We start from the raw sequence: 28,000 nt of genomic DNA on the forward strand, positions 1-28,000 counted from the left end.
GAGGAAGGGAGGGTCCGTGCGCTGCCCTCCTACCGCGGCGGTGGCGGGGCCGGGCTTGTCCCTCCCCCGCCACATCGCCCTCCCGCGGGCGCTGCTGACGTGTCTGCTCCCTCCTTCCCCGGCCGGCTCCCTCCCTCCCCGGCGCCCGCCGATATGGCCGCAGCCGCGCCGCCGGACCCCCGGCTGCTGCTCGCCCTGCTGCTGCTGCTGCCGCCGCCGCCGGGCCCGCGCTGCGCCGCCGCCGCCGCGCCCGACCTGGGCCGCCGCTTCGCCGAGCGCAAGCGCTGCGCCGACCTCGAGTGCAGCAGTGAGTGGGGGCGGCGGGCACAGCCCCGGCAAGGGGGTTGTGGGAGAAGATGCCTCTCGGAGGCTCTTCCCAAAGCCCCCTCCTTCCGCTGGCTCTGGCACGGAAATTGGGGAGAATCGGGAAAACGGGAGTGCGACGCCCACGCGCGCCGTTCCTCTCTCCTCGGCCAAGTTTTCAGATCCCCGCAGCTCCGTGTTTGGTCCCCCTCCTCCCCTCCCGCAAAGCCCTCTCCTTATAAACCCGCTCTCTGGGTGTTCTCTGGGATCATTTCAGGGCCGATTCGCTGGGACACAGATGTCATGTTTCTGATTTAACATTAATAATTAGCTTCATAGCGCACCCCTGAAGTGTGGTTCTCCAGCGCTTTGTCAAACCCTCGTCTTGACTAGAATGCTTGCTTTTCTTTTTTAGCTATAACTTGCCTTTTTTTTTTCCTTAGCTATAACTTGGCTTATTTGTTTGCATTAATTATAGCTAAAAAAAATCTTAGTTATACTTTCAATTTAGTTCTTATCTCTTGACCCAATCTGGAAAATAGCAAAGAGGTGCATGTGAGGGGGTCTTGTTTACTGCCAGTTAGCAAAGACACTTTTCATGTAAATTATTTTTTAAGTAATGCTCTTCTCTTTGTTTTCTTTTGACAGTGTTAATGTGCCGAGGGAAGGCCATGCGGGATTTTAAAGGTCCGGATTGTCGCTTTGTAAATTTTAAGAAGGGAGAAGCGGTATATGTGTATTATAAACTAATAGGAAAATCAACTGAGCTTTGGGCTGGAAGCGTAAGTACTGTAAAGCATTTCTTCTGTTTACTCTTCTTGGTAATCTATTTTCATTCCTTTTGCCTTGTAAGAGAATGCTTGGAGTTTTGAACATGGCTAAATAACACAGTGAATGCTGCTTTGTCATGAGGCTGGTGTGAAATGGGATGAGGTTTGATCAAACCTAAGTGCTGTGAAAAATGGGCAACACTTATGTGTTCTGAAAACTGTTAGAAAACTGCCTTAGTGTTGGAAACCTCTTACTGCAGCACTGTCAGTGGTGGTGGCCACAGGCCTGCCTGGAAGCTGAGCCTCCCTTCCCACTTAGGGAGGCTTAAGCCTGTGCTTGTGTTTTCCTGTGACGTGGTCTCATCCTGCACTCTGTAATCCTGCTAAAGATCACTCCATGTGCATGTTTTAATTGCATTTCTCCTACTAATATTCATCTGCCTTCTTCCCCTTTTTATCTAAGCTGCATGCAGAGTCGGAGGAAAAAAAAGTAGTAAAACTAGAAAGGATTAAGGTAAATTTGATTTCTAAAAGGTCTGTCTCTCTCAGCTGCACTGTAATGGCCTTGTCTGAGTCAGCGTCCTTGGACAGTCTGAGAGGCTTCTGCTAATGGGAAAGGAACATCCCCATACTTGCAGTTACTTTGTAGAAAGCTTCACTCAACTTTCACAAGCACCTTATTTGCCTGGCAGAGGCAGAACTGAGATGCCACGGAGGAAGAGCAGTTTTTGTGTGCTTCCCTTGAAACTGTTGGCAATCAGGAGGTTGTTTAGACCTAGTCCCTGTTGCTTCCTCCTCATGTTTCCCCTACATCCTTTTTAGTGTCCAAATTTTTTACTTCTACCTCTTTTCTGGTTGTCTACAAAGGATAGACAATTGTGACAGTGGTCTAGGGTGCTTGAAACCACACCTGGGTGCTGACTGTGGGACCAGTGGTTTAGTGAAAGTCAGGATGTATCACTTTCTGTAACCGCTTCAGGCTGGGCATGGACAGCCAAGCCCTCAGTAGGAGCTGAATCCAATTAGAACAATACAGAAGTGAGTGGAAAAACTGCAGCACGTGGTGAAACAAGAGTTAGTAATTTTATCATGCTGGTAATTCCCTTCTGACATGTACTGTACCATAAATAATCTGGGTAATTAGCTGGTACAGGTTTCCAGGGCTGCCAGTTCTCAAGATGCAGAGTAGCAGCATGGGGCCAATTTTGCATCTTCTAACAAGGTATAATGTAGGCTGCAAGATCAGACAGCAGGTTAAGGTAATTGCTGAGTTAATATTCAGTTTAATTATTCACTGATAGGCAGCTCATGCAACAGTTAGGTGTGTCTCCAAGTTAAAAGGATGTTTGCTTTGAGTTTAGCAAGTAAAAGCTGCAGCTGGCAGGTTGGAAAGAATTGCAAAGCTCCATTTTATTTGTTGTTGTTTTTCAACTGTGTTACACGATTTTCAGTGCTCCTTTTAGGGCAGTGCTGCCAGACTGTTTCCTTTTGGTTGGTGGCTATAGCCTTTATTTCTTTTATCCCCAATCTGATTGACTGCTGCTGCATTAATCATAACCCTGCAACTAGCAGCGTGGAAGCGCTGCAGCAGGGTCAGAGGTGCCTGCCCTTGCATTTTGAGTAGGGCTCTGGCACGGCTGCCCCTGTCCCTGACTCACAGATAGCACTGGGGTCTCTCTCCTGCAGCGTGACTCCCCGTGTCACATTTGGCTGGGCAGTCTGATTTCCCATGCCAGGTTTGGCTGGGCAGCTCGATTTATGCAGGCCAGCTGTGCCTGCTGCATGAAGTCTTAGAGCTAGGGGGAGGCTGCTGCTTGCTAATTAAAACCAGGCTACCCAGTGAGGTCTGCCATCAAAGGAATTCCAATGGAAGGCATGTTACCTTCTGCTATGGCCCTTTTGGGATCTCATTGCGTGACTTCATGTTGGCTTTGTGTGCATGATATGATCCCATCCATCCACCCTCCTGCCTTTTTCCATTCCCCAAAGTTTTTTGGGGAAAGGGTTTATTAGGGCAGAATAGAAACTATGAAATCAAGGGCTAACTGGGATTCTGATTGTCAGGTGTGGGCAGAAGTCAGGGGAATGTGTGTATGAGAAGCTTCAACTAACGCAACCTGGGGGCTTATTTCAAACAAGCTGTAAATACAGATTCTAATTCCAAAATCAATTTGAAGGAGCCATAAGAAATACAATAGTATTTCTGACCTGAAGGGAGATGATCAGATAAGGAAAGGAGCCTTTCACCAAGGCTGAAAAATCTACAGCAGTTGGGACTGGGCTTTATTTGCCTTTGCTTTTCTAATTCGCTCCACCCTTTTCAAGCCATTGTTGATTTTTTATTTTTTTTCCCTGTGCCAGCAAACATGTTGTATTTTGACAAAATAGCTCTTTTATTTTGTGATGTCAGTCTTGAATACTAAATTGCTTGCAGAGCACACACTATGTTCACTGGCTATTTTGCATGTGAAAAAAATTCTGGAACCCAGCTGTGATATATATTCTATATGTTATATGGCCTGTAGTTTTTAGCAGAGTTCTCTAAACCTCAATAATAAAGCAAAGCCAAATGCTTGGAAAATACTCTATGACCATTATTTAATAGTTATTTTATGTTACAAATTTCATGAATACATCAGTTGCAGGAAAATGCTTGACTTTTTTTTCTCCCCAAAGCCCTAAAGATAGAGCACATCAGGTGCTCTCATTGTCCCATGCACAGCATCCTGCTGTAAAACCAGTCTCCTCTTCAGCATTGTGTTGCTTACACCATCAAGTTGTTATATAGACTTCTGTGCATTTTTCCTGCACTCTGTCCTCGCTTTAGCAGGGTCCAGAACTCCAGAAGTACTTTAGATCATTCCAAGGAAAACCTGCTGCTTTTTAACAAAACATTTTGTCAAAGACACTTTAAGATTGTTATTTTATCTTACAGCAAATGGATTAACTTCATACCTTTGATTCAATGTTGAGAAAACCATTTCTGGCCTCACATTACAAGAAATGGCCTTGACTGCAGATTGTGGCTCTTTTGTGTGGTTGTTTTTTGGTCTGGTTTTGTTTGTTTGTTTTCTAACCTTGTACATAGGTTAGTAAAAAAGAAGACAGGGTGGGTAAAATTAAGGTAAGACAGGAAGACAGAGTATTTCTGGAGGACCCAGAGGGTCAGGGCAATACTGTGTTTTCTTAACACTGCCAATGTTCAGCAGGTGCAGACAAACCAGCTCTTCTTTGCCCAATGTTCTGCAGTTTTAGGTACCTGTGATGTGTGGGCTTTAGGGATGTAGGTTTAAGATTTAAAAGATTTGAACATCTTCTTTCCCAGCTGTCTGTTTTCTGGTAGATGGTATGAGGGTCTGGCATCTTGGTCAGTGAATCTGTTGCAGCTGCCTGTCACATGTGGGCACCAGGGGGGCCAGATGCTGTACACACAGCCACGTGTTTTGTCCATGCACAACTTTTTAGCTGGGATGAGAGTGAACATGAAGGATGCACTTTTTTCTCCCTTTTGGCATTGATATAGTGCCTTTCCTCTGTCATGTCTGTAGAGAATGAATGTTTCCTTTATTTGCACAATGAGGCATTTTTTCCCCTTACAAGAGAGGACTTGTAAGGAGAGAAGCAGTTGAATTTTGGGCAGGCAGATCCCATATGGCTTATAAACCACAGAAGTGGCAAATTGGGTCACTGCAGAGGACTTGTATGGTCAGCAGCTTGGATTGCAATAAAGGAGTTTGAAATTGTGATGCCTGATTATAATGGTAGTCACAGAGATTAGTCTGTAAGGAGACTACTTTGAAGCTCCAGCTTTTGTTTTCAGAAAGATCATTAAAAACTGGAGTAGATGTTTAGAGAGAGAAACAAGCCGATTTACAATTAAACTCTAGTGTACCACGCAAAGACGGACTTTTGATTTGACTTGTCTAAATGAATTTCCCATTCCCATTGGTAATTCCCAATAATAAACCTGCATACATGATCTGTTTTCAGTAAGAGAGCATATATGTTTACAAAAGGTGGGGAGGGAACAGTTTGGGTTTTTTAATATATATGTAACTAACTTCAGAGATATCGACTAGGGAAGGTAAGAACTGAATGACAAGTAGTTTAAAAAGGAAGTCCTCTAATGTATCAGTGCTTACTTCACTTGCATAGCAAAACAAACACCTCCAAAAATTATTAGTACATATTATTTACAAGATAGTAATTTCCTCTTCATGGTTTTTTTTAATACCATTGTGTATATGTGTGTGTGTATATATATATATATATGTATGGATATTGTAAATGCAGAAAGCTTCAGGCAAGGTTAACCTGTTTCAGTGCTATCAGTGTAACAATATACCTGAGTATCCCTAATATCCCATACCCAGTTTCTTTTTTAATTTGATCTCTTGCTGAATGCTCTCCCCACACAAACTCTTCGAAAAAATTGGCAATGGTCATCTTTCTCCTGTAACAAATGATTGAGGAAATGACCAACTTTATTTTCTTCCCCCAGATATTTTGGTTGTCTAGGAACTCTGTACCTTTCTAGGTGTGTCCACCAGGCTCTAATTACCTGAATTATCTAATCAGCGTAGTGATTGCATGCTACTAATATTGGCATCTTGACAGTTGTTGTCAGAACTCTCAAGTGAGAGCATTACTCTGTGTAGATCTTATCTGGTGAGTGATAGAGAGATTCTTGTCTTCCACTGTTTGCCTTGCCTTAGCACATTGAAAATCACCATTCTGTGACTGATTTTTGCTTGTGTCAGGCACTGAAGAGCAACAGTGCATTTGCAGAGAGCTATATTTTCCACACAGGTTTTAAAATGATTAGTACATTGGGTACAATTTTGCATTTCCCTACAACTTGCTTGAAGAATTTTTTTTTTCCCCATAAGTTACAAAGTGAGTGTATTTTGGGCTATAATATTGTGCATGGATATAAATCTTATTAGTCAAAGATCCTCTTCTGCTCGCTACTTGAAAAAATCCTTGAGGCATGTGTGGTGCCTCTGGTGCCTGCACAATAGCAGTTACAGCACATGAGCCAGAAGGCCCGGGCTTCATTCCCAACTCTCCTAATAATTTGTTTTAAGTCAGGCTTTAAAACATGAACAGGAAAACTTAAACCAACTTCACAAGGCTGTTGTGAAATGTAAGTATAAAACCTCAGTGAAAAGTCTTGCACAAACAAGGCATTGCTGGTCTTCTTTTATTCATGGTGTTAAACTTAATTAGAATACTTGAGAGTCAGTCCAACATACTTGCTACTGCTGTCTGCAATTTTTGAGAGTCATGTGATTTCTAAGCCTTCTTTACTGCTTTTTGTTTGTGTGTGTTTCTTTTTTGGCAGGTTGGAAGTGATTTTGGATATTTTCCAAAGGATTTACTTGAAATAAATCATAATTATTCCAATGAGGAGCTAGAATTACCAACAGATGTAAGTCTTACTTGGGGGTTTTTTTTTTCAGTTGGGGTTCTTACTGTTTCTTACCTCGGCATTCAGTAAAATTCCCAAGGAAGAAAATGGGAATACTAGTGACTTATAGTAACTTTTTGTTAGTAAGCAGCTACATACATGCAGAGGTGCACATGTGTGTGGGCGGGGTGGAATGTTTGTGCAGCTCTGTATGCAGATGGGTGTGAAAGCATGAGCCCAAAATGTGGGTATTGACCTTTATTTTCTTGAATTATGGTTTTTTTTTAATGAAATCTGTTTGGACTGAGCTCTGTAAAAGTCCTGCTGGCTGGCTTGTGCATAGGCCTTCTGGTGTGTAATCAAAATGGCTTATTTTCCCAAACTTTCCAAGTTTAAAGTACTGTCAGAAACAAACAAAACACTCAGCCCTTTGATTCTAGAATTAGTCCTGCAGCCCTTTCACACATGACTGGCTTTCATGCACTATTAGAAGCAACTCCAGAGTTGTGTCAGTGAAGCCTCTTTGAGGCTGCAGCTTTAGGCATGCTTGCAGCCCAGAAAGCCGAGTGAATCCTGGGCTGCATCCAAAGCAGTGAGGCCAGCAGGCTCCTCTACTCTGCTCTGGTTCCCCACTTGCAGTGCTGCATCTGGCTCTGGGGTCCCCAGCACAGGAGGGACATCAACCTCTTGGAATGAGTCCAGAGGAGGCCACCAAGGTGATTCAAAGGATGATGCACCTTTCCTACAAGGAAAGGCTGAGAGATCTGGGATTGTTTAGCCTGGAAAAGAGAAGGCTCCAGAGAGACCTGATTGCAGCTTTCCGGTACCTGAAGGGAGCCTACAAGAAAGATGGAGGAGGGACTTTTATTGTAAGAGCATGTAGTGACAGGACAAGGGGGAATGGCTTCAAACTGAAAGAGAGCAGGTTTAGATTACATATTATGAAGAAATTCTTTGGAAGCACTGGCACAGGTTGCCCAGAGAAGTTGTGGATGCCCCATCCCTGGAATTGTTCCAGGGCAGGTTGGATGGGGCTTTGAGCAACCTGGTCTAGCGGAAGGTGTCCCTGCTCATGGCAGTGGATTGGAATGAGATGATCTTTAAACCCCTTTCAACCCAAGGCCGTTCTATGGTTCTGTGAAATTGTGTTCAGTATCTTGCACTGCTTCTACTTATTTTTCAGAAATTGCATGACAGGGAGCTCCTGCTTGGAGGACTTGGTCCTTTAAGGGGACACCAGTTTAATAGAGATTGTGACAAACAAGTTTAGCAACATTTGTTTTCTTCTCTTCAGTGGCATTCAGCAATAGACTTGTTCTTCATTCAGGACATATGGTGATGAGTGCAGTGTAATACTGCCAGCTCCATTGCTGTTTGTTCATGCAAACCTTTTTATTAGGGTTTTTATGAGTCCTTGGGCAAAACCTCCACTGATTTCAAAGAGTTTTGATTAAGGACTCAAGGGGTTAATTCTGCATGATTAACATAATTTACTTTGCTGCTGCATCTCTCTTTAAGTAGGCAAATGTTTTTGGTCTCATCACTATTATAGAGAAAATAATATTTTTTGACTGCATATTGTTTTTCATTTCAGGAAACAGACTTTGTTTGCTTTGATGGAGGAAGGGATGACTTTGATAATTATAATGTGGATGAACTTCTGAAGTCATTGCAAGAGACGATAGCAAATGAAGGGGAAACTGAATTGAGTGATCCAGGGACAAAACCAGCTGAAGGAATTGAGAAGGATAAGGAGGCTGAACAGACTGATAGAGGAAAGTCCCTTGGTGCTTTGGAGACGGACAATCTTGAGCAAAGTGCTGAAGAAGAAAAGGAAAACTTTGTCTTGACAGACAAAGTAGACAATTCTCTTACAGAAGGAACTGAAAATACTGGGGGAGACTCCAGTGTCAGTAGTCACAAAGACAACTCTCAGGGAGATCAAATTGCACATGAGCACTTGAAAGGAATGCTACATGGGAAATTAAAAGGGCTAGAAAGTGAAAATACCAAAAACACTAGTATTCCTCAGGGTGAAACCAGCCAACTTGACCAAGAGAATGGAGAAGTCAATGCCTATACACTTTTAAACAGAGAGCTCTCTGTGAACTTAAAAACAAAGTTTGGCTCAACTGCTGATGCTGTTGTATCAGATGATGAAGTGACTCGCCTTGTTACGTCACCGGAAGATGATTTAAATGAAGATTTGAGCATTAATCCTCACGATGAAGAGGAGGAGCCAGACTTTGCAGATCAGTCTGCAGAAATCCCTTTGCTGTCTTTTACAGCAGAGGACGAAATTACATCCCCTGTGGATTTAGAAGATGATGGAAATTATGATGTTCAGTCACAAAATCATGAACATGATGAAGATGCAAAGGGTGCTACAAAGCTAAATAACCAAAGAGACAATGAGGAGGAACCCGATTCAGATGCATTAATTCTTAAGGATGCCTTCAGTAAGAGCAAGAAGTCGGGTGACACTGTAAGTGTGGACAGGTCTGAATCTAAACAAACAAAAGAGAAACAGGATGAGGTGGTGCTAATTAGTAAAAGAGAAGCACCAGCAACAACTCAACCTGAGGATCTCTCCAAAGAATCCCTTGGAAAGGAACCTGTGGGTACAGGTGATTTGGGTTCAAAAGAAAAAGCAAACAAAACTGAGCAGTTGGAAGAGCAGCTCACTGAAGGAACAGAGTCACATTCTGCAGCACTGAAGGGTACAGCTGTGCCTGATCCTCATGCTTTGCCTAGTCCAGGCAATGCTCTGGAGTCCAAATCATTTCTTAAAAACAAGGAAGATGCTTCAGAACCATCTGATGATGATATCAACAAAAGTCCCGAAAGAGCTACACTTGCTCCAATAGAGAAGAGTGATAAACAGTTTGAGGATGATACCTCAGAGGAGTTCTTGGAAAATGATTTACAGCACAAAAGATCATGGGAGGAAATAATGGAGAAGGGAAAAGCTGAGAACAAGCCTCCAGTTGATGTTCCAGCCAAACCAGTGGAAGAGGTAGAAAATGCATCTCAACATGACCTAGGAGATACTGACCTCTTGAGACAGAAAGTGGAGCATGGAATGCCCACTGTGGAGAAAGAACTTCTCAGACATGAAGAAGATTTAAAACAAACAGGGAAAACTGATCATGAAAATAAAAATCCTGCCTCTTCTAACAAAGAACTGGAAATAAAAAAGAGAAACATGAAAGAAACCCCTGCAGGGGAAGGAGACCCAAGCTATAGTGGAGCTGTTGAGCAACCTAGGCTGTGGGAAAATGAGACTGAGTATTCAGAGGCTGATGTGAATGAAGAACCTTCAAGAAATCCTGGCAAGATGCCGGTGTTTGAAGAAAGCACTGAGAAAAGTTCCCCTGAAAAAAAATCAAAAAGCACCACACAGAACACTAATACAGAGAATCTTATTTGGCAAGGAACTGCTCCTCCTGAGGATGCAGGATCAGACAGAAATCTTGGCCAAGATTTGGCTAAAGAAACAACACAAAGACCAGAACTGCAGTCTGAAGACCCAGATGCTGAAGATGACCCTGACCTGAAACAAGCAGATGACGAGCTACTGGAAGATGAGAATGCAGCAAGTGCAAAGCTGTTGCAAGCAAGGGCTGCAAATGTCCAGGGTAATATATTAAATGGTGAAAATACAAATCCTGAATTAGAAGAATTAAGTGAAGCTGTTTCAGGAACCCCAAATCCTACTTACAAAACAGGAGAGGAAACAAACTCATTTCCTAAGGAGGATAAAACAATCAGCATGCAAAATGCAAGCGAGACTGGGAACAGACAAGCTGACATACCGGTGAGAAAAGATGTTAAATTGGATGAGATGCAACACGTCATGGAAGCTGATGAGGAGTCCTCTGAACCTGAGGAACCATCAGCTGTGGAAGAACTTAATTCCCAATCTCCTGACACAGAAGACAGCAATGACTTTGACCAAAGGAAAGATCATCTCCCAGAGGGCATTTCACAGAAAGACTCAAAAGAGGAGCAAAATTTAGAGCAAATAAGAAATGACCGCCAGCAATCTGCACACGTCCCCAGCCCTGCTGACAGCTCAGAAGCCACCAATGACACTCTGACAGACTTCAGTGAGTCTGTGAAGCAGCTCACAATAATGAGAGATTTCCTTGATGAAAAGCGTGTGATGCGCCTACAGAAGTACCTTGGGCTCCAACACGTGGTTAGGATTGAAGCCATGTTCCACGACATGAAGGTGGAGATGGAGCTTGCTCGGAAGGCAAGCCAGAATAATGAAGATATAGAAAATGCTCTGGATGAGATACTGGAGTTTTCAGAATCGAGCATCATGGATGTTGTAGGAAAAATTCTGGATTCCAGGGTGGCAGAAAATAAGGAGGAGGTGGTGAAAGAGATGGATTTGTATGACGAGGAGAGCGCACTGATGGATGATATTCAAGAATTAATATATTCATTGAGGAGTAAATATTCATCTGCTGGTGAGAGTGTCCCACTTGCATCTCCTCCAGAACAGGAAGATGACCAGCTGCACATTCAAGGTAGGATGTTAAACCAGTTAATAAATAGCTGAAATGGAAGTAAAACCCTGTCCCAAGCAACACTGACCCAGAGAAGCTTTAAGAAGAGGGTGAGGGAGTAGAATTGAAAGACACCTTGTGAAATAACCTGGGGCTTGCTTATTTTTAATGCATGTTTTCAGCGTTGTGATGAGTGGCTCAGGGACAAATTCTAAGAGAAAATATTGAGCTCAGCATGTCTGTTCTTATGGAGCAAGTTCTGTGCAGGATAAGTGAGATCCATGCATGGATATGGCTGGAAAGAGCCACTCAGGACACGTCTGTACTCTGTACCTCCTTAAGAAACAGGGATTCACATATACTAATGTATACTAATGTGCTGAATTTTGTGGAGGGATAAGAGCAGTCTCTTTTTCTGAACTAATTATCACCTGATTATGAGAGATCTGGTGATTAATGCAAAGTAGAGGTACTAAATCCAGGCACCTAAAATCTCAGGTGTCTTTATAATCATATTTTTGCCCACATTCATAAAAGAGCATGTAAGCAGAAATACTGAACAAACAGATCTTTTGACTGGGCAAAAATCAGAGGTAGAGTCTTTTGCAAACTTGCTGGTTTTTCTAATTGGTCTGCAAGATGTTAAGATACACTTTTAGCCAGGATCCTTTTACAGTAGTACATGTTAAGTATGTGATTTCTGATAAGGTCACAAATTATGCTAATATTTCACCTCAATATATCAGTGGTTGATGTCTTGCATGAATTTCATACAGACATTTAATTAGATGTTACTGAAAGTTGATTGAAAGTGTATTGGAAGCAGTACACAAGCTGAAATATTTAAAAAGTGTCAAGAAAGCTTTGTTAAATGCAGCATTTCACTGAAGGTAGCTGTGAGTAAGAAATACATATTAGCTCAGTGCTTAATTCATATCTTCTTGTCCATCACAGATGGTGCAAAAGAGGCTGAATATGACCGTGTTTCCACCAGAAACCCGAATGCCATTGATGAGGGCAATCAGGAATTTCAGCAGCTCATTGAAGATAAGAGGCCAGACCAGCCTGGTGAGGAGGAGGAGGGGGCTGTTGATGTTCCACCTGAGCATGAAGAGGCCAACTTCTCAGATAATGGAGGCGCTGAAGAAGGGTATGATAGTGAAAGAGGATCGCTCCTGGAAGATACTTCCTTTGGGTCAGTTGATTCAGGAGAGAGTGCCAGCGAACACATTGCTGAAGGTAACCATTTGGAATTGGCTTATTTTGTTCTTTTGCTCTTGAATAGGTGCATGGTTTAATGTATTTTTAGGCAAATAGCAGGAGTTTTCACGGATACTTTCATTTTATGGTGCTGTAATCCTCATGGGTTTCCCTGATCAGTGACAGTCCCTCTAGTGGCAGTACTGTATTGCTGACTTAGCACAGCAGTTTTTCTACTATGGTTATGCAATGTAGGAAAAAGAAAAGTGCTCCGGTGAGTGTCAGAGCTCTGTGCTTGGGCTTGTGGACTGTGTCTCAGGATAGTAGCGGAGAAAGAGCAGAAATCCCTGGAAGCATACCATCAGCCCAGGTTTCTGCCTCCTTGCAGGGACTGACAGCCTAAAGGTCACCTGCTATAGACAGTACTGCCCATGGAATTGTGTGCTCTCTCTTCGTGCTCTTTTTAGCCCTTGTCTCTGGGCCATATTACTTTCCAGGAAGGGTGGTGTGTAGCTTTCCCCTCAGGCAGTTCAATAATTTCTGTGTGTGTTGGAGCAGGAGAAATGTTCGGCTTCCTCTGGCTGAGGCCTTATCCCTCTCAAGCTAGAGTGCCAACTCATCATTATGCCAAGGAGGGATCCTATTACTGTCATCTTTCCCAGCTGTTTTTTTGCATTAAACAATCTTTGAGTCTGTTCTCAGTGCTACGCTCAGCTTTGCTATTCTGCCTTCACTTCTGATTATGCTTAATAACTCTGTCTCCACTAAGCATTTACAAAAAATTCAGGCACACTTTCCTTAGCTTTTGTATGCTGCTGAGGTGCTGTACCATCCCCAGGGCCAAGTGCTTTTGAGCATCTCCTAAGAACTGAGGGAAACTGTAGGTTGATCAAGATAACTCATGTATTTTACATGGCAAGTGGATAACTTACTGGTTAAGCAGTCAGATGTTCTGTGTTTCAGATCATCTTTCTTCCTTGAAGGTGGTTAAATGCTTCTTGCCAGGAATTCTTAGGAGGGCTGGTAGAAATGTGAGTAACAGGGTGGTCACAGCTGCTGTTCCATGGTGTGACAACAGGCTGGGCAGGTGGCTATGGAATCTGCTGGCCTGGAAGCGTGGCAGCAGAAGCAGCAAGAGGAGAGGCCAGGATTCAGGCCAGGGTAGAGCTGGAGATGGTTTAAAGCTTTTGCTGTGCTTACGAAGTACTAACAGAGTTCAGGAGTGTTTGACATGGTGTCATTCTTGGGGATGTCCTGTGCAGGGCCGGGAGCTGGACTTGACAATCCTTGTGGGTCCCTTTCAACTTAAAATATTCAGTGGTTCTGTGAACAGTGCTGGGAACTAATCGGAGGGATTCTTGGTTAGGAATTGCAGTGTGTGCCGCTCTGGCTCGCGGCTGGAGGGGCTGGGTGTGCTCTGTCTGAGGCAGGCTCGGCACAGTGTCACCGCACAGCCGTGTCCCTTCCCGCGGCACCCCTCCTAACGCCGCCTGTGGAATATCGGCGCGCTTCCCGAGGGCTTTTTGCCTCTTTCCCCAGTGCCCCGGAGCGCCGGGGGCCGTCCCCAGCCGCTGCCGGCCCGGGCGCGGCGGCCGAGGCGGCTCCGGGCTCGCGGGCGCTCCGTGAGGTGACGCCGCCCCTCCCCCTCTCGCCCGCAGGTGCCGGCGCGGGCGCCGCCTGGCGGGGGGCCGTGGCCGAGGCGCGGGAGCTGCTGCGGCGGGTGAGTGGCGGCGGCGCGCGCCGTGTGACGCGGCGGGGGCGGGGCGGCCGGGATGGGCGGGGCGCGGCGGGCGGGCCCTGGGGGCGGGCCCTGGTGGAGGGAGACCGGGAAGGAGGGCAGGAGGGAGGGCTGACGTGTGCCTGGCGCTGCCGGGCCGCCATGGATCCCGCGGGCGACAGCGGCTGGCCGGCGGAGGAGCCCTCGCCGCGGCGGAGGCTGCTGCAGGTGAGGGCAGGGAAACGGGCGGGCGGGCCGTGAGGGGCGGCGGAGGGGCTCCGGCGGCCCGACTCGGGTGCTGACACACCTCCCCCGAGCCAGGCGGGTCCCTGAGGGGGTCACCCCGGTGCACCCTGCCGTGAGGGGGGCTGGCGTTCCGCGCCCCCGCGCCGTAATGTGGGGCAATCCCGCGGGAGCGGAGGCGGCCGCTGGCGTCAGGGATCGCTGCCCGGCCTCCGTGGATGGCGGGGAGAGCTCGCCCCTCGGCAGAGCTCTGCAGGGGCAGGTGTGCGCCCTCCTTTCCGTCCCCTCTGCCGGCTGTGGAGAGGGTAAACAGGAGGAAAGGAAGGGAGAAGGCTGCGGCACCCGTGTGGCTCGCACAGTTTGTTCCCTGAGAGCCATGTCATGTCACTATCATGTACCAGGCATTCGCACCTTCCCCAGGTGCTCTCTGGCCTCCATGTAGAGGAGGAGACTCATGGCATATGACCCTCTGACCGGGGCAACAGCTGGGAGAAGATCTGAGCCATTTTCACTGGATTGGTACAGGCATCAGATGTAAAACTATTTGGGTTTTCTTCCCTATAGTTTTTCATCCTTGTAGCTTTATTTGGAGACAGGTCAAATAACTACCAGTGCTATGTAACGCAAATTGTGTGCATCAGCTCATTTTGCTGTGGCTGTTCTTTGCCAGCAGACTGCCACTGTCAGGTGTCCTCCTGGTACTCGGGAGTTTTGCATCGAAATGAGAGCACCGGCTGCTCTGTGGTTTTCTTCATTTTTGGTTTTCAGTTTGCAGAAAAACTGCAAGAAACCTCTAGATGGTTCGCTGGCTTTATGAGAGGAATAAAGGCACCTGTCAGAATGCTTGTTTCACCTCTCTGTTTAATGGAAACATACTCATAGCTGTCACTGCTGTCGGTTTGCAGTTGGTCGCCACGCTGCCTGAGGAAATGCGTCCTGGGCCTGATTTCCATGGACTTCCATGGGAGCCTGTTATTATAACTGCCTTAGTGGGAATTGTTTCACTTGCTTTATTTTTCTGGAGAACCTGCCTTTCAGTGAGTATACTTGATGCTTGCAAGCCTGCTGATGTTTCACTAATTGTCTGGTCCTTTGTATGGTTAAACTGTTTCAGCGTCAGTGGTGTCAAAGCAATATGTAGTCTTTTGTGTTTTTACTTTTTCTGTTTAGAGCGTTAGTGGGAACTAAATGCTGGGCTGAGTAGCTAAAGTAACTTGCAGTGCTAAGAAGCATTTTCTGTAAGCTGTTAATTGAAGATTGCTTAGTAAGAGGCATTTTTTGAAAGCAAAATAGAGGAGTATCATGTAAATAAAGAAGGCTGGGGAAAGGGTCAGCATATCTTTGATATGAGAAACCTTCCATGTGCTTGAGCCTGTTGCTGGCTATATCCAAAACAAGCAGTTAATCCTCCCCACTTCATGTTGTCTAACTGCTTGCAGGTACTGCACTTAGAAACCTAAAACCATGATATTAATTCTCATTGGAGAGCCTCTTCCATTTGTCTTCATTCCTACATGGATAATCTTCTGTGCAACAAAAAGTCTTATCACCAGCTCTCAACTATGGCAGTGCTTCTCCTTGGGATCTGAGGCATGAGAATCAGAGAGGCAGATTGCTTTTACAGCTATCCAGTTTAGTCACGATATGTTCTGGAAGTTTGTGGAATACTTTATATTTGCCTGACAAAAATAAATTGAAACTTTGTTATCTATAACAATATTGATACTGTTTCTCCTTTCCTAGTTTTGGTATTGAATATGCTGGGTCAGTTTCAAATGCCAAATGGTGTTAATAGAGCAGCATAAAAAAGCTTCTGAAATTCTTCTTTTACTGTGTTACTCAGTGTTAATTTCGATATGAGCACCTGTCATGTGAACATACTGCTTTAAAGGGCGCAGAACTGGGATGCAAGGGGTTTTTGTGTTTGCAAGTTTGTGGCTGTGGTTTGATACAAAATGGCCTCATTTTCTGTGCAAATTGGCTGTGGGCAGTTGCTGGTATCCCCTTAGGGAGTGAGTAAACAGACATTTACTGAGGCTCTCGGACAGGGCTTTAGCCTGGGAGCTTTTATTAGAAAACAGCTTAAGCTCGTTTGTAGTGTTACTCAACACTCACTGGCAGTGATAGATGTGTTTTCCATATGCTGCTTTAACCTGCGTGTAAGTGGTCCCCATAGGGAATATTAATAACATTTTTCACTTACCACTTTTTATGGCTAATCTTTTTGTTTGTCTTTTTGTTTGTTTGTTCTCTTCTGTAGGTAAAGAGTAGAATATACCAAGGTAAGTTGCTCTCTACTTTTCAGTGTAGTTGATGCTTAGGTGTAAAAGTTTTGAAGATTTATACTGTTTCAGAGGACCAAGTATTCATCTTCACTCCCTTTCAAGGAGAAGCTCAGTCCAAGGTTACAGTGTAAGCTTGGCCAGTAAATGATACTTAGTTGAATCTGAGGGTTTAAATTTTGCCTCTGATAATGTTTAGATCAGGAGAAAAAATGCGGCTCGCACCTGTGAAATAAAGGGCAAGGAAAAGCTCCACATCGTTCAACATAAATATGAACCACTGGTTCATGGGGCAGAGTTTGTTTTTGTTTTCTGACCAGCAGGGTGTCTGCTTTTGCTTGCTTTCTCTCAGAAAGCAGGAGCTGATTCCTCTTGTTTTTTGGATTGAGGGGAGCCTGAAACTGACTGCTGTGCAAAGAGACACTCTAAATGTAGATCTAGATATGCAGGTATTCCTGTGGCCAACACATCACTTTTTACAAGAGTTTTTCTCCAGCTTCAGGTTCATAAAATTAAAGTGTACTGAATGGAAAAAAAAAAATTCAAAGTAGGGTGATTGCTGGAACTCACAATTGAATAAAAAATGAAAATATGGAAGAATTGTCTTCCTAGGCACTCTTTGCCTCTTCCTCCCTCCCAAACCATTTTACTTACCATTCATTCTTCTCTAGTTTCATTGTGGTTATACTGCAGTTTTCTTCTGTACAGTTAATGCAGAATTAATGAGCTGAAAAAAGTCCATCTTAGATCTCTAAGGTGATTTCTATAGTGCAGGAAAAATATTGGTATTGGTGGTGCAGAAATTACTTAGCAGCCCACCCTAAAAAACTGAGGAACATGGATTTAATTCTACCACCCAAATACTTTTCTCTTTGATGCTGTATAGAAACTACTAAAGATAAGAATAGATAGATATTCTTCAAGCGTGATACAGGCCATGTCGTTATTAAAATCTTTATCCAAAATAGGGGAATATTAACAGTGACAAAAATGCTTTAAAAACATAGATTACATTTGGAGTCCCTAGGATAAAAATCTATTATCCTCTCTTAATGACAGTAGTAAAATTAGGAGGCCAAGCTAGTGCAGGGATTGCTGCTTCCCTTAAATTGCTGAGAGCTATCTTGAACCTTGGCAGCCACTTGCTGTCTCTCCTCTGCCCCGAGTGGGAAAGGCCAGGGATGCACTGTCCCAGGAGGCTTCGTGTGGGAGGGAAAGGAGGAGTAGCAGTTGCCATTGCACTCTGTGGGATGCAGGTGGAACAACCAGTGCTCCTTGTTGTGCTGCAGGATTTGCTGTGAGGTAAATGGCACTTGGGGCAGTCAGATCCAGACCACGGTGGCTTAGGACTTGAAAAAGAACAGCAGTTGGGTGGTTTTTAAATAATTCACAATAAAATAATTGAAGTATGTTAAAAGATTTTCATTGAATCCTAAGGGTTGGTGGGTGGCTTGTTGAGGGTGAGAAGCAAATGCATGCGTAAAGGCTGCTGCTTGGTCACAGGCCTTTTGAGGTCTAAGCAGAGCAGTTCCTTAAGACCTACCAGTGCTGTCTCCCAGCTGACAGTCTCTGTTCTGTTCCCAGCAGATCTTTCAGAGCTTTCATCCTCTTACTTTTGCCCACGAAACATTCAGCTTCAATAGAGCAGAAAGGGAAGGTTGTTAGGGAAAGTGTGGCATCTCCCTGAGTGTCTGAGCAATGTTCTGAGACTGCTCTGAGATCCTCACTGTTGGCTCTTCCCCTGAACACATCTCAGCTGTGTGTAGCCAGCGCCTCACTCTGGTCTGGGTTCTGGGAGCAGCTTCTGTGAAGTGGATGCAGGAACTTTGTGCTTTGTGTCAGCTTTACTGTCTTGTTTTCAATCCTAACTTTAAGTGAAAGCTAGAGATGCAGAAAGGGCTGACAGACAAGGAATTACCAGTATCTTGATTTATGCTTTAGTTATTAGCTGAAAATATTCCTTGAAGTGGTAGTATTGATAACTGATTTTTTTCCCCCAGCATATGAAGTACAGTTACTATAAGCTTTCTTTTTCTTCCTAGTGACAGAAAAACAACTTGCTGAAAAGATTAAAAACCTTCTGCAAGAAAAAACTGAAATCTTAGAAAAGTTGTCAGAATATGATCAAAAGGTATTGTTCTAAGTTGTTCTTTGCTTCCTCATTTTCTGTTATTGCTTTAATGACACAATCAATGCAACATCTAATATATTTTTATTTTCTGTTCATACTGAATATTATGTTGACAATTTCCTCAGTTCTGTGTGGTTGTTTCTGTGCTTAGATAAAGGAGGCAAAGGAATCTGTGAAAGTGGCCCAAGAACAAAAAGACATTCTCTCAGATGAAACTGTAGGGCTTAAGGTAAGAGAAAGTTAACTGTCTCTGTACTGAAAGCAGAAATACAAATAAAAATAGTTTGTTTTAGGTTGGTCTTTTGCACCTTTTTTTTTTTTTTTTTTTTAAGGACACTGTCAAAGAACTGGAAGAAGCAAATCAGCAGCTAGATAACAAAGTGAAAAATCTGCACACCATGCTTGAAACAGAGAGAAAAAAGAATGAGAAGAAACAGAACAAGGTTAGAACAATTACACTTGTGTCTTGCATTGTCCTTAGCTTGATGTGCCCTAAAAGCTGGTCGTGACCTGATGGGTTAGATAGAGGTAGAACAAACAAGGTGAGTCACCTCAAAAAGCGAGATTAAATGAAATTTTAGGTTTATCCCAAGATCAAAGGATTAGTCTGTTGATTTATTTTGTTTGGGTTTTTTGTGGGATTTTGTAGGGTTTGGGGTTTTTTTGTAAGATCTTGATGGACTTGTGTGGCTATGTGCTTTCACATACAAACAGATGTATTCAAGTCATGGGCTAGGCCAGTACTTCCTAGCTGGAGACAGGAAGTTTCTTGACAATATAAGCTGGAAGTTTCAGGTTGGTGAGAGACATTTTCTTGTACTCAGAGCAGCATTTAGTTCTACAGTAAGTGTGAAGATCTCTAAGCTGCCCCTCTTTCTTGTCCAGAGGTATTTGTTTTCTCTTTCTTCTTCTTTTTAAACCCTGATTTTTCTGTATCAACAAGCTCTTTGGCCTTGTTTTGGTCAAAGGTTGCTGCTCATGATAGCAGCACACGTTCCTCTTGTTGTGGGCTGCACAGGTGTACAGGGAACTTCCTGGCCACAGGCAGGCGGAGTCGGGGGTAAAAGTTGATTTGAATGTGCTGAATGTTTCTATTCCTTACCTTATTGATAAGGCAGTGCTATGTTGCTGCCAGCTAATGGATGCTTTAAATGGAAGTTTGTTGGTGTTTTGACTTTGCTTCTACGCTTCCAGATGACACAGGTTAAATAATTACTCAGGCTGAGGTATGTGTCAGGATAACACTAAGTCACTGCTCATCTTTTTCTTATATAGCTCTCTGAAACCCAGAAATCCTTGGAAAAACTTCAGGAAGCTATCACTATGCATTCTGCAGAGCTTTCAGAGGTAAAGCATTATTTATACCCCCTCAACAGTCAAAAATTTTTATACCAGGAAAATTTGTATCTATGGAATAGAAGATGCTGGCTTGGCAGGTTGCATGTTGTTTGTGCATATGTACCTTTTTCTTTTCCATTTAACCAGTTTTTGTGTAGCTCTTGCTCCACTGTAGTTTGACTTTGTCGTCTTCTTCCTTTTTATTTCGTGTGTAGGTGCAGATAGCCCTTAATGAAGCTAAACTGAGTGAAGAAAAGGTGAAATCTGAGCTTCATCATGTGCAGGAAGAGAATGCTAGACTGAAAAAGAGCAAGGAGCAGGTAAGTTATGCTGAGGCCAGGCAACCTTGTCTTTCCAACAAAATATCTGGCCTTTATTCCTAGGTTTTTTGAGTGTAGCCTCAGCATGTCTCTCTTTTCTTAACATGGCAGAATTCCACGTTTTCTATTACCATGATAAAATTTAAATGCTTTGTGCCTGCTTGCATAGGCTGTTTGTGCAGCTGAGCCACATCTCTGGTACGAAGGCTTTGCCAGTTCCCCTGATGCAGTTTTTGTCAGCAAAGTCACAGAAAGTCTGTGCTGATGGGGTAGTGAAGGCATGATGGAGAGATTGCCACTTGGGGTCAGGGCTTAAGGAGGTAATGGTGAAGAATTGCCAGAAAGCAATTCTGAAGCCAAGATAATGGGGAGGACTTTTAGCCCTGAAATTTTGGGATAGTTCTTTTCCAAATAATTATAAATATCTCTTTTCATTCTTCATATATGAAGTATGTGGCTTTTAAGGAATGTGTTTTGATTACCTCTGGACTGCAATTAATTCTTCATATTTTGAGGTGTGTGAGCAGTTTGATGTTGGGATGTTAGCTGAGAAAATGTCAAATTTGTAAAGTCACCTAATAATAAACTGCAGAAAGATTCCCAGCATCCAGTTCTGCCAGTGGAGCAGCAATGAGCCTGTAACTGAAGTTCACCCTTTATCTGTGACCCATGGTGATCAGTTATCACCAAAGCTGGTGGTAAAATAGACTTTAATTACCTACACCATGCACTAAAAATAAAGCAAGTAATCATCTCGCTTTGGTGCTTCATACAGCTGCTAAAAGAAGCTGAAGGTTGGAGTGAGAGGCATTCTGAGCTCCGTGAGCAGATTCAACTGTATCAGAAATCTCAGAAGGACATAGAAGAGACACTTGCCTACAAAGAAAATGAAATTGAAGTAGGTTCTCTACAACCAGCTTACTTTCAGTGTTAGGTATCATAAAACACTCTGGTATACTTCACAAAATGCAGAGCAATTGAATCTTTGATTTCTTTACTAGGTTTTAACCAACTGCATTATGCAGCTGAAGCAGCTGGACATGGATTCAGAGGTCCAGAAGGATGACAAAGGGTGTGAGTGGAGCCCAGGAGATGATCTGGCCAATGGAGAGTTGCCAGGTACAGTGATCCCACCTGAGGATCATGTGGTGGTGCGCTTGTGGCATGTTACAGAGGGAACAAGGGGAATCCATGCATATAGAGCTGCCTGTGGGTTGAGAGGCTGCCTGCTGGAATCCTCAAACACAAAACATACCTAACTGAAGGGAGGAACTGGCAACAAGGTCAATAATTGCTTTTAGATTACCTTTAAGGTAAACCATGAGTGTAATGACATGGTTGTAAAGACTGTGTATAAAGGTTAGTAATTAAGAGCATTCCAAAAGCTGAGAGTCTCAGCTTTGTTGTTCTGCTACGTTTATTTTTGATATGAATTTTTAATGAGCTTTCTGCTTGCCTCCAGATAAATAACTAATTTAGGTAACCACATTTTTAAATATGAAAGACCAAAATAGATGTTTTCAAAACTATTCAGGCAGTTTGTCATTTGTGATGTTGCACATGTATTTGCTGCATCTGGTTTTGAAATCCTTCTTTCTTCTTTTTTTTTTTTTCCTTTTTTCTACTTACAGTGTATGTGGGCTGGAAATTCCCACTTCTTGATTTTTCTTTTGGTTTTTTTTTTTTTTTGTTGACTGTGTAAGGAAGGAGATCTATCCTAATTAAAGTGTAGGGAGCGTTACTTTTAACAGTTGTCCACGGACTTGTTCACAGTTAAAAAACAGGGAAAACAAAGATATTTTTCTCTTTTAGATATTGAGAGTGAGAAAATGAAGACTCAGATTAAGCAGATGATGGATGTCTCCAGGGTATGTTGCACAAGTATCTAATAAATGCAGTCACGTTACTGCTATGCCTATGATCATAAACTCTCTGCTCCTTTTTTCAGGTCAAAACGATGTTATCCATAGTTGAAGAAGACAGAAATCTTCTGCAGTCCAAACTGAATGATGAGGTAACAGCAAGACATGAGCTGGAAGGTAGGTTTAGCAAAATAACTGCTTAGGATGAAGTGCTATTGGTGGCTTAAAAAGAAACAGAGTAGCATATAAGTGACCATAATGGTTCTTACTGCAACTTCTTCTCCAACAGAGAAGATAAAAACGTTGGAACACGACTCCTCTTCGCTGCAGTCAGCCAAAACTCAACTGGAAAATGAATGCAAAACTCTTCAGCAGAAAGTAGAGATACTTGGTGAACTGTACCAGCAGAAGGAGATGGCACTCCAGAAGTAAGCCTTTCCTTAATCTGTCTGTTGTACCGTGGGCACTGTCCAAATGCTCTTCTCTCAGAAAGGTCAAAGAACTTGGAAGTTGTGGTTGGACTAAGTGATGGCTACTGTTTCAGTACAGCTGAGGCTGGTACCCTCTCTTTACTTTTGCCAGTATTCCAGAGATTCTAAAAAGACTGTCAGTGTGCACACACAGTATTGCTTTCTACTTTTAAATTTCTGGAGAGAGCAGGTGGGTGGCTTGGTCTGCAGATTCTGTGGTTGCTCTGTTACATCATCCAGAAGTGTCAAGGAGAACATAGGGGTCATTAAGATTTGTTTCTGTTACTCTGACTTCAGTTCAGTGAGCCTAATTCTCATAATGTAGAAACTTTAGTATTTCAGCCTTGTGAGCTTCTTGCATTCTCAAAGGGCTAAATGAAGGCTGAGTTGGTGATGGCAGCTGACAGGAATGAATTGTCAGTGGTGAGGATCTGTTGTGTGCCTGTGTTCATTCCTCATTTATTTATTTACTTATTGAAACGTCTGTAATACCATATCAGTTTTGTGGAGAAAACTGGAGAATGGGATTCAGGGACGTTCTCAGCTAAATTCTGTAGGAAAGCTGAAATTGTGATGGAGAAGCAATTGAAATTCCTAAGGTTTGAGTGTGTTGGTTGGGGGAGGCACAGGGTTGGAACTGGGGCTGTAGTGAAAGTGCCTGACCTTGTAACTTCCATGGATCCATGTGTAATAAACTTAGAATGGAGAGGTGGGGAGGGTAGCCCACCCTTCAGGGAAAACTTCTCTTGACCTCTGTGAAGAACTTCTGTTCCTTCCAAGACATACAGATTACACTGCCTGTTAGTACTTATTGATTAGCATGAAGAACTTACTGATTTTTTTTTTTTCCTGGAAAATTGTTTTGACTCTTAGCCAAGGAAGTGGATTATGTTGAACTGGCTATTAGCAACAGTTAACTTGCTACTGGTTTAATGGTTCCAGTTTTGTGGGATAGCTCTTGTAAGTTAGGAACACACTATGGACCTCTTAAATATTCCAGAAAAATGTCAAAAAAAAAAAAATAAAATGAACCATGAGGTTATAAAAAGACTGTGGAAATCGATTGTGTAGCAAATTGGTATGCAGAATACTTGGAAAAAGCTTCCCACATGGTTAATAACTATTGAACGTGTTTGTCACTTGGGCCCTCAATTTGCCCCTTCTCACCACACACTCATTTCTTCATTTCCCGTGGTTAGTGTCAGTCCAGCAGACTTTCTTGTTTTTACCTCCATAAATCTTGTTTCCATCTGTGGAATTGCTAGGAAAACTACAGGATCTGAAGGGATGAACTGTCTGCAGTTGATAGATTCTGACAGATCTTCAGAAGCTGATGGAACTTTCTAGTCAACTCCATGTCCGTAATTTTAAGGTTTTATACACAAAACTTTTGTCTGTTGGTTTCAAGAGACAGGATTTCTGTCTCTCTTTCTAAAAAATCTTTTTCTCTCTATGATCTCACACATTATTATAGATTTTGATATTGTCATTGGCAGGGGAATACCTAGATTTTGAGTTGTAATAGATGTAGAATGCTGGACTATATGGTGCATTTTGTTTTTTTCTATGCAGAAAACTAACCCAGGAAGAGTATGAGCGTCAGGAGAAGGAGCAGAAATTGTGTGCTGCAGATGAAAAAGCCGTGCTGGCCATCGAGGAAGTGAAAGTTTACAAGTAACTTGAATTTCTGAAGATTACAATTTTCCTTCTATTTCACCTACTGATGAAAATTCATTCAACTGTCTCTCCTTCCACTCTTTTTCCTTTTGTACAGGCAAAGGATCCAAGATATGGAAGAAGAATTGCAAAAAACAGAGAGATCTTACAAAAACCAGGTAAACTTGTTGCTTGCTGGTTATTGTGTCATCTTCTACTGCATCATTCCAGTGCTCTGTGGTGAGATATTGGAAATACTGGTAGCTGGATAAAAACTTACTAACTTCTTTTCTTTTCTTCTCAGATTGCTGTTCATGAGAAAAAGGCACATGACAACTGGGTAAGAAGTTCTTCCTTTTCTGATGCCAACAGTTTGTATTTGATTTCACATCGGTGCCATTAATGCAGTTGACAAAATTTTCCCTCCCAGCTCATTGCCCGCTCGGCCGAGAGAGCTCTGGCTGAAGAGAAAAGAGAAGCAGCCAACCTGAGACAGAAGTAAGTACAGAAAAGACCCTCTCCATTGCTCTTTGAACGTGCTGGGAGTTGCTTGGGGGGGAGAAGAAGCTCAGAATATGCAGTGCATTTTTAAGTTACTAATTTTAATTACTGTTAAACTGTTTTGATGGTTAAAATATCATTTCTTAGTGAAAGCTGTAACATTTTACAATGTAGTTTGCCTTGTTACATTGTAATAGATACAACTCACATGTATTGCTTGAATAATAGTAAGAGACCTTTATTTTTCAAAATCAGATTAATAGAAGTAAACCAAAAAATCATCATGCTTCAAAGACCAGTCATTGTAAAGCCAACTCCAGGCAGACCTGACCGCCAAATCCCACCACGACGAGGTAAATGCTGCTGGTTCTCCCAAATCTTTGGTCTTGGAGTCAGTACATCATAAAAATATAGGGCTGTGATAAATTGTAGAAAAGCAAATCAAGTGGTTTTAATTCTTTGGCACAGGGCCCTTAAGCAGAGATGGCTCTTCTGGCCCATCACCTGTGAGTGGAGGAAATCCATCCCCCACACAGATGATTGATGTCCCTGCCCGGCCCCTCTCTGCTCCTCGAAGGGAAGGTGCAAGGGGTGAATTTGGTAAGTAGTGAAGCTCCCCTTTTTTGACAACTCTTGTGCTACAAGCCCAGGAACACTAAGCTCAGATCTTGGTTCTAGGAATAGTGTTGATATTGATAACTGCTTTATTAATGCACAAATGAGTGGTTGGTGGTGGGGGTTTTTAAATAGAAATAGCTCAGGCCCATGTTATTTAGGGTCTCTGGGGTTCTTGTTTCTCTTAAGGTACAATGGTGGATGGCCCCCCTGCCCCACGACGGCCACCAGAGCTACCCGGAAGGATGTCTGTTCCTGGTAAGCTGTGTAGTCTGCAACTTACTCATTACTCTCTCCCTTCAAAAACGCAATTTTAAACCCACCTTCCTTACCCGACACATGGTAGGACACTTATTTGTGGCTCTCTTTTTAGATATCGGGCCTGCTGTGGCATCCCTGATCAGCAGTGAGCCGAGAACCTCCTCCCCTTCCACAGCAATGGATGGAGTGGTGAGTTGAGAACATCCCAAGCTTCAGGAAGCCTTTCTAATACATGATTCACTGTACTTCCTGCTACTTCTTTAACTATATCATGTTCTGTCTTGTCTATATCCTGTCACTATCCCTATTTGCTGTCCAAAAAAACCCCAAAAAGCAACCCTCTCCCAAAGAGTCTGAAGCCCCCAGTGTAACTACAGATTCACCTTCTTCCATGGAACCAGCTGCAGTGAGTATTTCAAGGCTGGACATGGTGATGCTGCTTTGATGGAGAGGAGTAACAGGCTTGGTGTTCTGAACTGCTGAATAACAAGTGCTCTGTGGAACTAACCAAGGGCTTGTCCCTCTGTCTCAAAAGGCTTCTCTAATGAGGAGCAGTTGTGCTCTGGCTGTTGTGGGATTGCAAAGGAGATGCTTCTTGTTAAGGACTGTGGCAAACACTTTGGAGTGACTACAACAATAATCCTAAATAGTTGACTTCCTTGTGGTATTTAAGTACAATTCCATGTGTAATTCAAAGTTCCAGGTCCTTTACTAAAGGACACCTCAACAGGGATCGAACTTTTCTTTAGTACAGCTTCATCTAAACAAACTTGTCTCACTACCCACTCACTCCTGAGTAGTGCCAGCAGTGTTCTGGGAGAAGGGATGATGATGGTGCAGTAGCTGTCCCTGTTTTCTGCCTGGTTAATGTGGTTTGGAGTATGTTGGGGGTTATTTTTCTTTCGTTCCCCTGCCCCTTGTACGTGTTTGCCTCTGGGTGAGCAGTCAGGTTGTTCAGCAGTGTCAGTGCTTGTCTGCTGCAGTAACTCACTGAAGTGTAACCTCATCTTGCCCAGGGTAACGCTGGTGCCAAAGGCCCCTCTCCTTTCCCTGGGACACCTCTGATGAGCTCCCCAGTGCTGGGGCCTCCGCTGCCGCCACCCGTTCGCTATGGACCGCCGCCACCTCCTCTGCGGGGGCACTTTGGGCCTCGGCCTCTCCCTGGACCCCAAGGTATGGCTGCAGGGCCCTGTGCTGACACTGCACTTCTTGGAGTCTGACTGCAGAACCCAGATCTGCTTTTCCTTAGCACGCGGCTTCTTCAAGCTTCATGGGCTTCAGAGCTGGCTCAGTAGGCGTGGATTGGGTGGGTTTTTTCAAGCCTCCTTCATGCCGAGGTATTTTTCCTTGTTTATTCTAAAATGCAAACCAGCAGCCGAAAGTCCCTAGAATATAATTCATGGGCTTTGAAGTCCTGCATGTGACAGTGATCCACTCCAGAGCTGCTCCAGAAAATGACAAACTGAGGAACTAATCAGGAGCTCCTCTGTTTAAGTTAAAGCAAGATTTCATTTAACTCCATGATTTCCTTTCCTTCTAGGTTGTCCTCCCTTGCCACCTCTGGCTGGAAGAGATTTCTTACCTACTCCTCGTTTAGGAATGAGAGATTTGCCTCCTGGCCCACTCCCGCCTCCTCCCGATCCCAGAGGCTACACACGTGGGCACCCTCCCTTCCGCCCCCTCGGCCCTCCTGGCCCCAGGGATTATCCTCCAGGCCCTCGGCTCCCCCCGCAGGCTTCCAGAGACTATGCTCCTTCTCCCAACAGAGACTTGCCTCCACCGGCACCCAGGGACTGAGGGCAGCCGGCCCCAAGGACTACGCACAGCCCCAGCGCAGGATCCCTGCCTGCAGCGCCCGGCCGCCTCCATGGACCTGGCTCCCATGTGCTTCCCATGGGCACAACTCTAGGAAATGGCTCTTGGTTTGAAGACGTTGGTCCCATTTCAGTATATCTCAGCTTTTGCAGGATTGATTTTTATCCAGTTGCTACAGCCATCTTATGTGCATTTATGATCACAAACTCATCCATCCACTTCGGCTGCAAGAACCTTTCTGTGATGGACTTGAACCTACTCTAAAAGTGCAATAGGAAGGAAGTACCTGTGTGGAGACTTTTAATTCAATGTAGCCTTTGTAACCAGTTGGCAAATGAACTAATTTCGTTAAAAATGTAAATCAAATCATTTCCTGTGGAAATAATTTTTTAAGTAAAATGCTATCCAACCTGCCTTCTTCATCACATCATTGAGCTGCAGTTACTGTAGGCCAGGGGTTTACATGAGGACTCTGAGGTTCTGGGGTTTTTTAAAAAAGATGTCTGGTCAGAGATCAGAAGCACAAATGACACTGTATTCAAAGGAAAGTTATAATAAAAAGCAAAATTCCTTTTGCTAAACCCCGAAG

General features: G+C 43.7%; 1 protein-coding gene across 3 annotated transcripts; it reads left to right on the forward strand.

The window, feature by feature from the left end:
* Positions 1–153: 153 nt before the first annotated feature.
* On the forward strand, positions 154–27,999 carry MIA3 (MIA SH3 domain ER export factor 3). 3 transcript variants are annotated; one of them, XM_048299593.1, is made up of 29 exons: positions 154–307; positions 952–1,085; positions 6,418–6,504; positions 8,078–11,021; positions 11,955–12,239; positions 13,859–13,920; positions 15,066–15,197; positions 16,421–16,442; positions 18,485–18,573; positions 18,725–18,802; positions 18,906–19,016; positions 19,849–19,920; positions 20,127–20,231; positions 21,007–21,129; positions 21,233–21,350; positions 22,044–22,099; positions 22,180–22,270; positions 22,383–22,521; positions 24,136–24,237; positions 24,338–24,398; positions 24,524–24,559; positions 24,650–24,717; positions 24,976–25,073; positions 25,189–25,320; positions 25,525–25,593; positions 25,709–25,785; positions 25,931–26,002; positions 26,613–26,769; positions 27,137–27,999. In XM_048299593.1, exons 1-29 carry the CDS (start codon positions 154–156, stop codon positions 27,391–27,393), a joined length of 5,931 nt encoding a protein of 1,976 aa, XP_048155550.1. In that variant the 3' UTR covers positions 27,394–27,999. The 3 variants fall into 3 exon arrangements, with proteins under 3 accessions (XP_048155550.1, XP_048155551.1, XP_048155552.1); XM_048299594.1 differs by lacking the exon at positions 25,931–26,002; XM_048299595.1 differs by lacking the exons at positions 25,931–26,002; positions 26,613–26,769 and having other exon boundaries at positions 27,137–27,288.
* Position 28,000: the final 1 nt, after the last annotated feature.

The sequence above is a fragment of the Corvus hawaiiensis genome, chromosome 3 (genome assembly GCF_020740725.1).
Source record: "Corvus hawaiiensis isolate bCorHaw1 chromosome 3, bCorHaw1.pri.cur, whole genome shotgun sequence".
NCBI classification, from domain to species: domain Eukaryota; kingdom Metazoa; phylum Chordata; class Aves; order Passeriformes; family Corvidae; genus Corvus; species Corvus hawaiiensis.

Excerpts from the sequence above, each read along its gene's own strand:
- MIA3 (XM_048299593.1), top strand. The coding sequence starts at position 154 with ATGGCCGCAGCCGCGCCGCCGGACCCCCGGCTGCTGCTCGCCCTGCTG. Across the intron at positions 11,022-11,954 it reads TGACCAGCTGCACATTCAAG|ATGGTGCAAAAGAGGCTGAA; the intron begins GTAGGATGTTAA and ends TGTCCATCACAG. Across the intron at positions 25,321-25,524 it reads AGGTGCAAGGGGTGAATTTG|GTACAATGGTGGATGGCCCC; the intron begins GTAAGTAGTGAA and ends GTTTCTCTTAAG.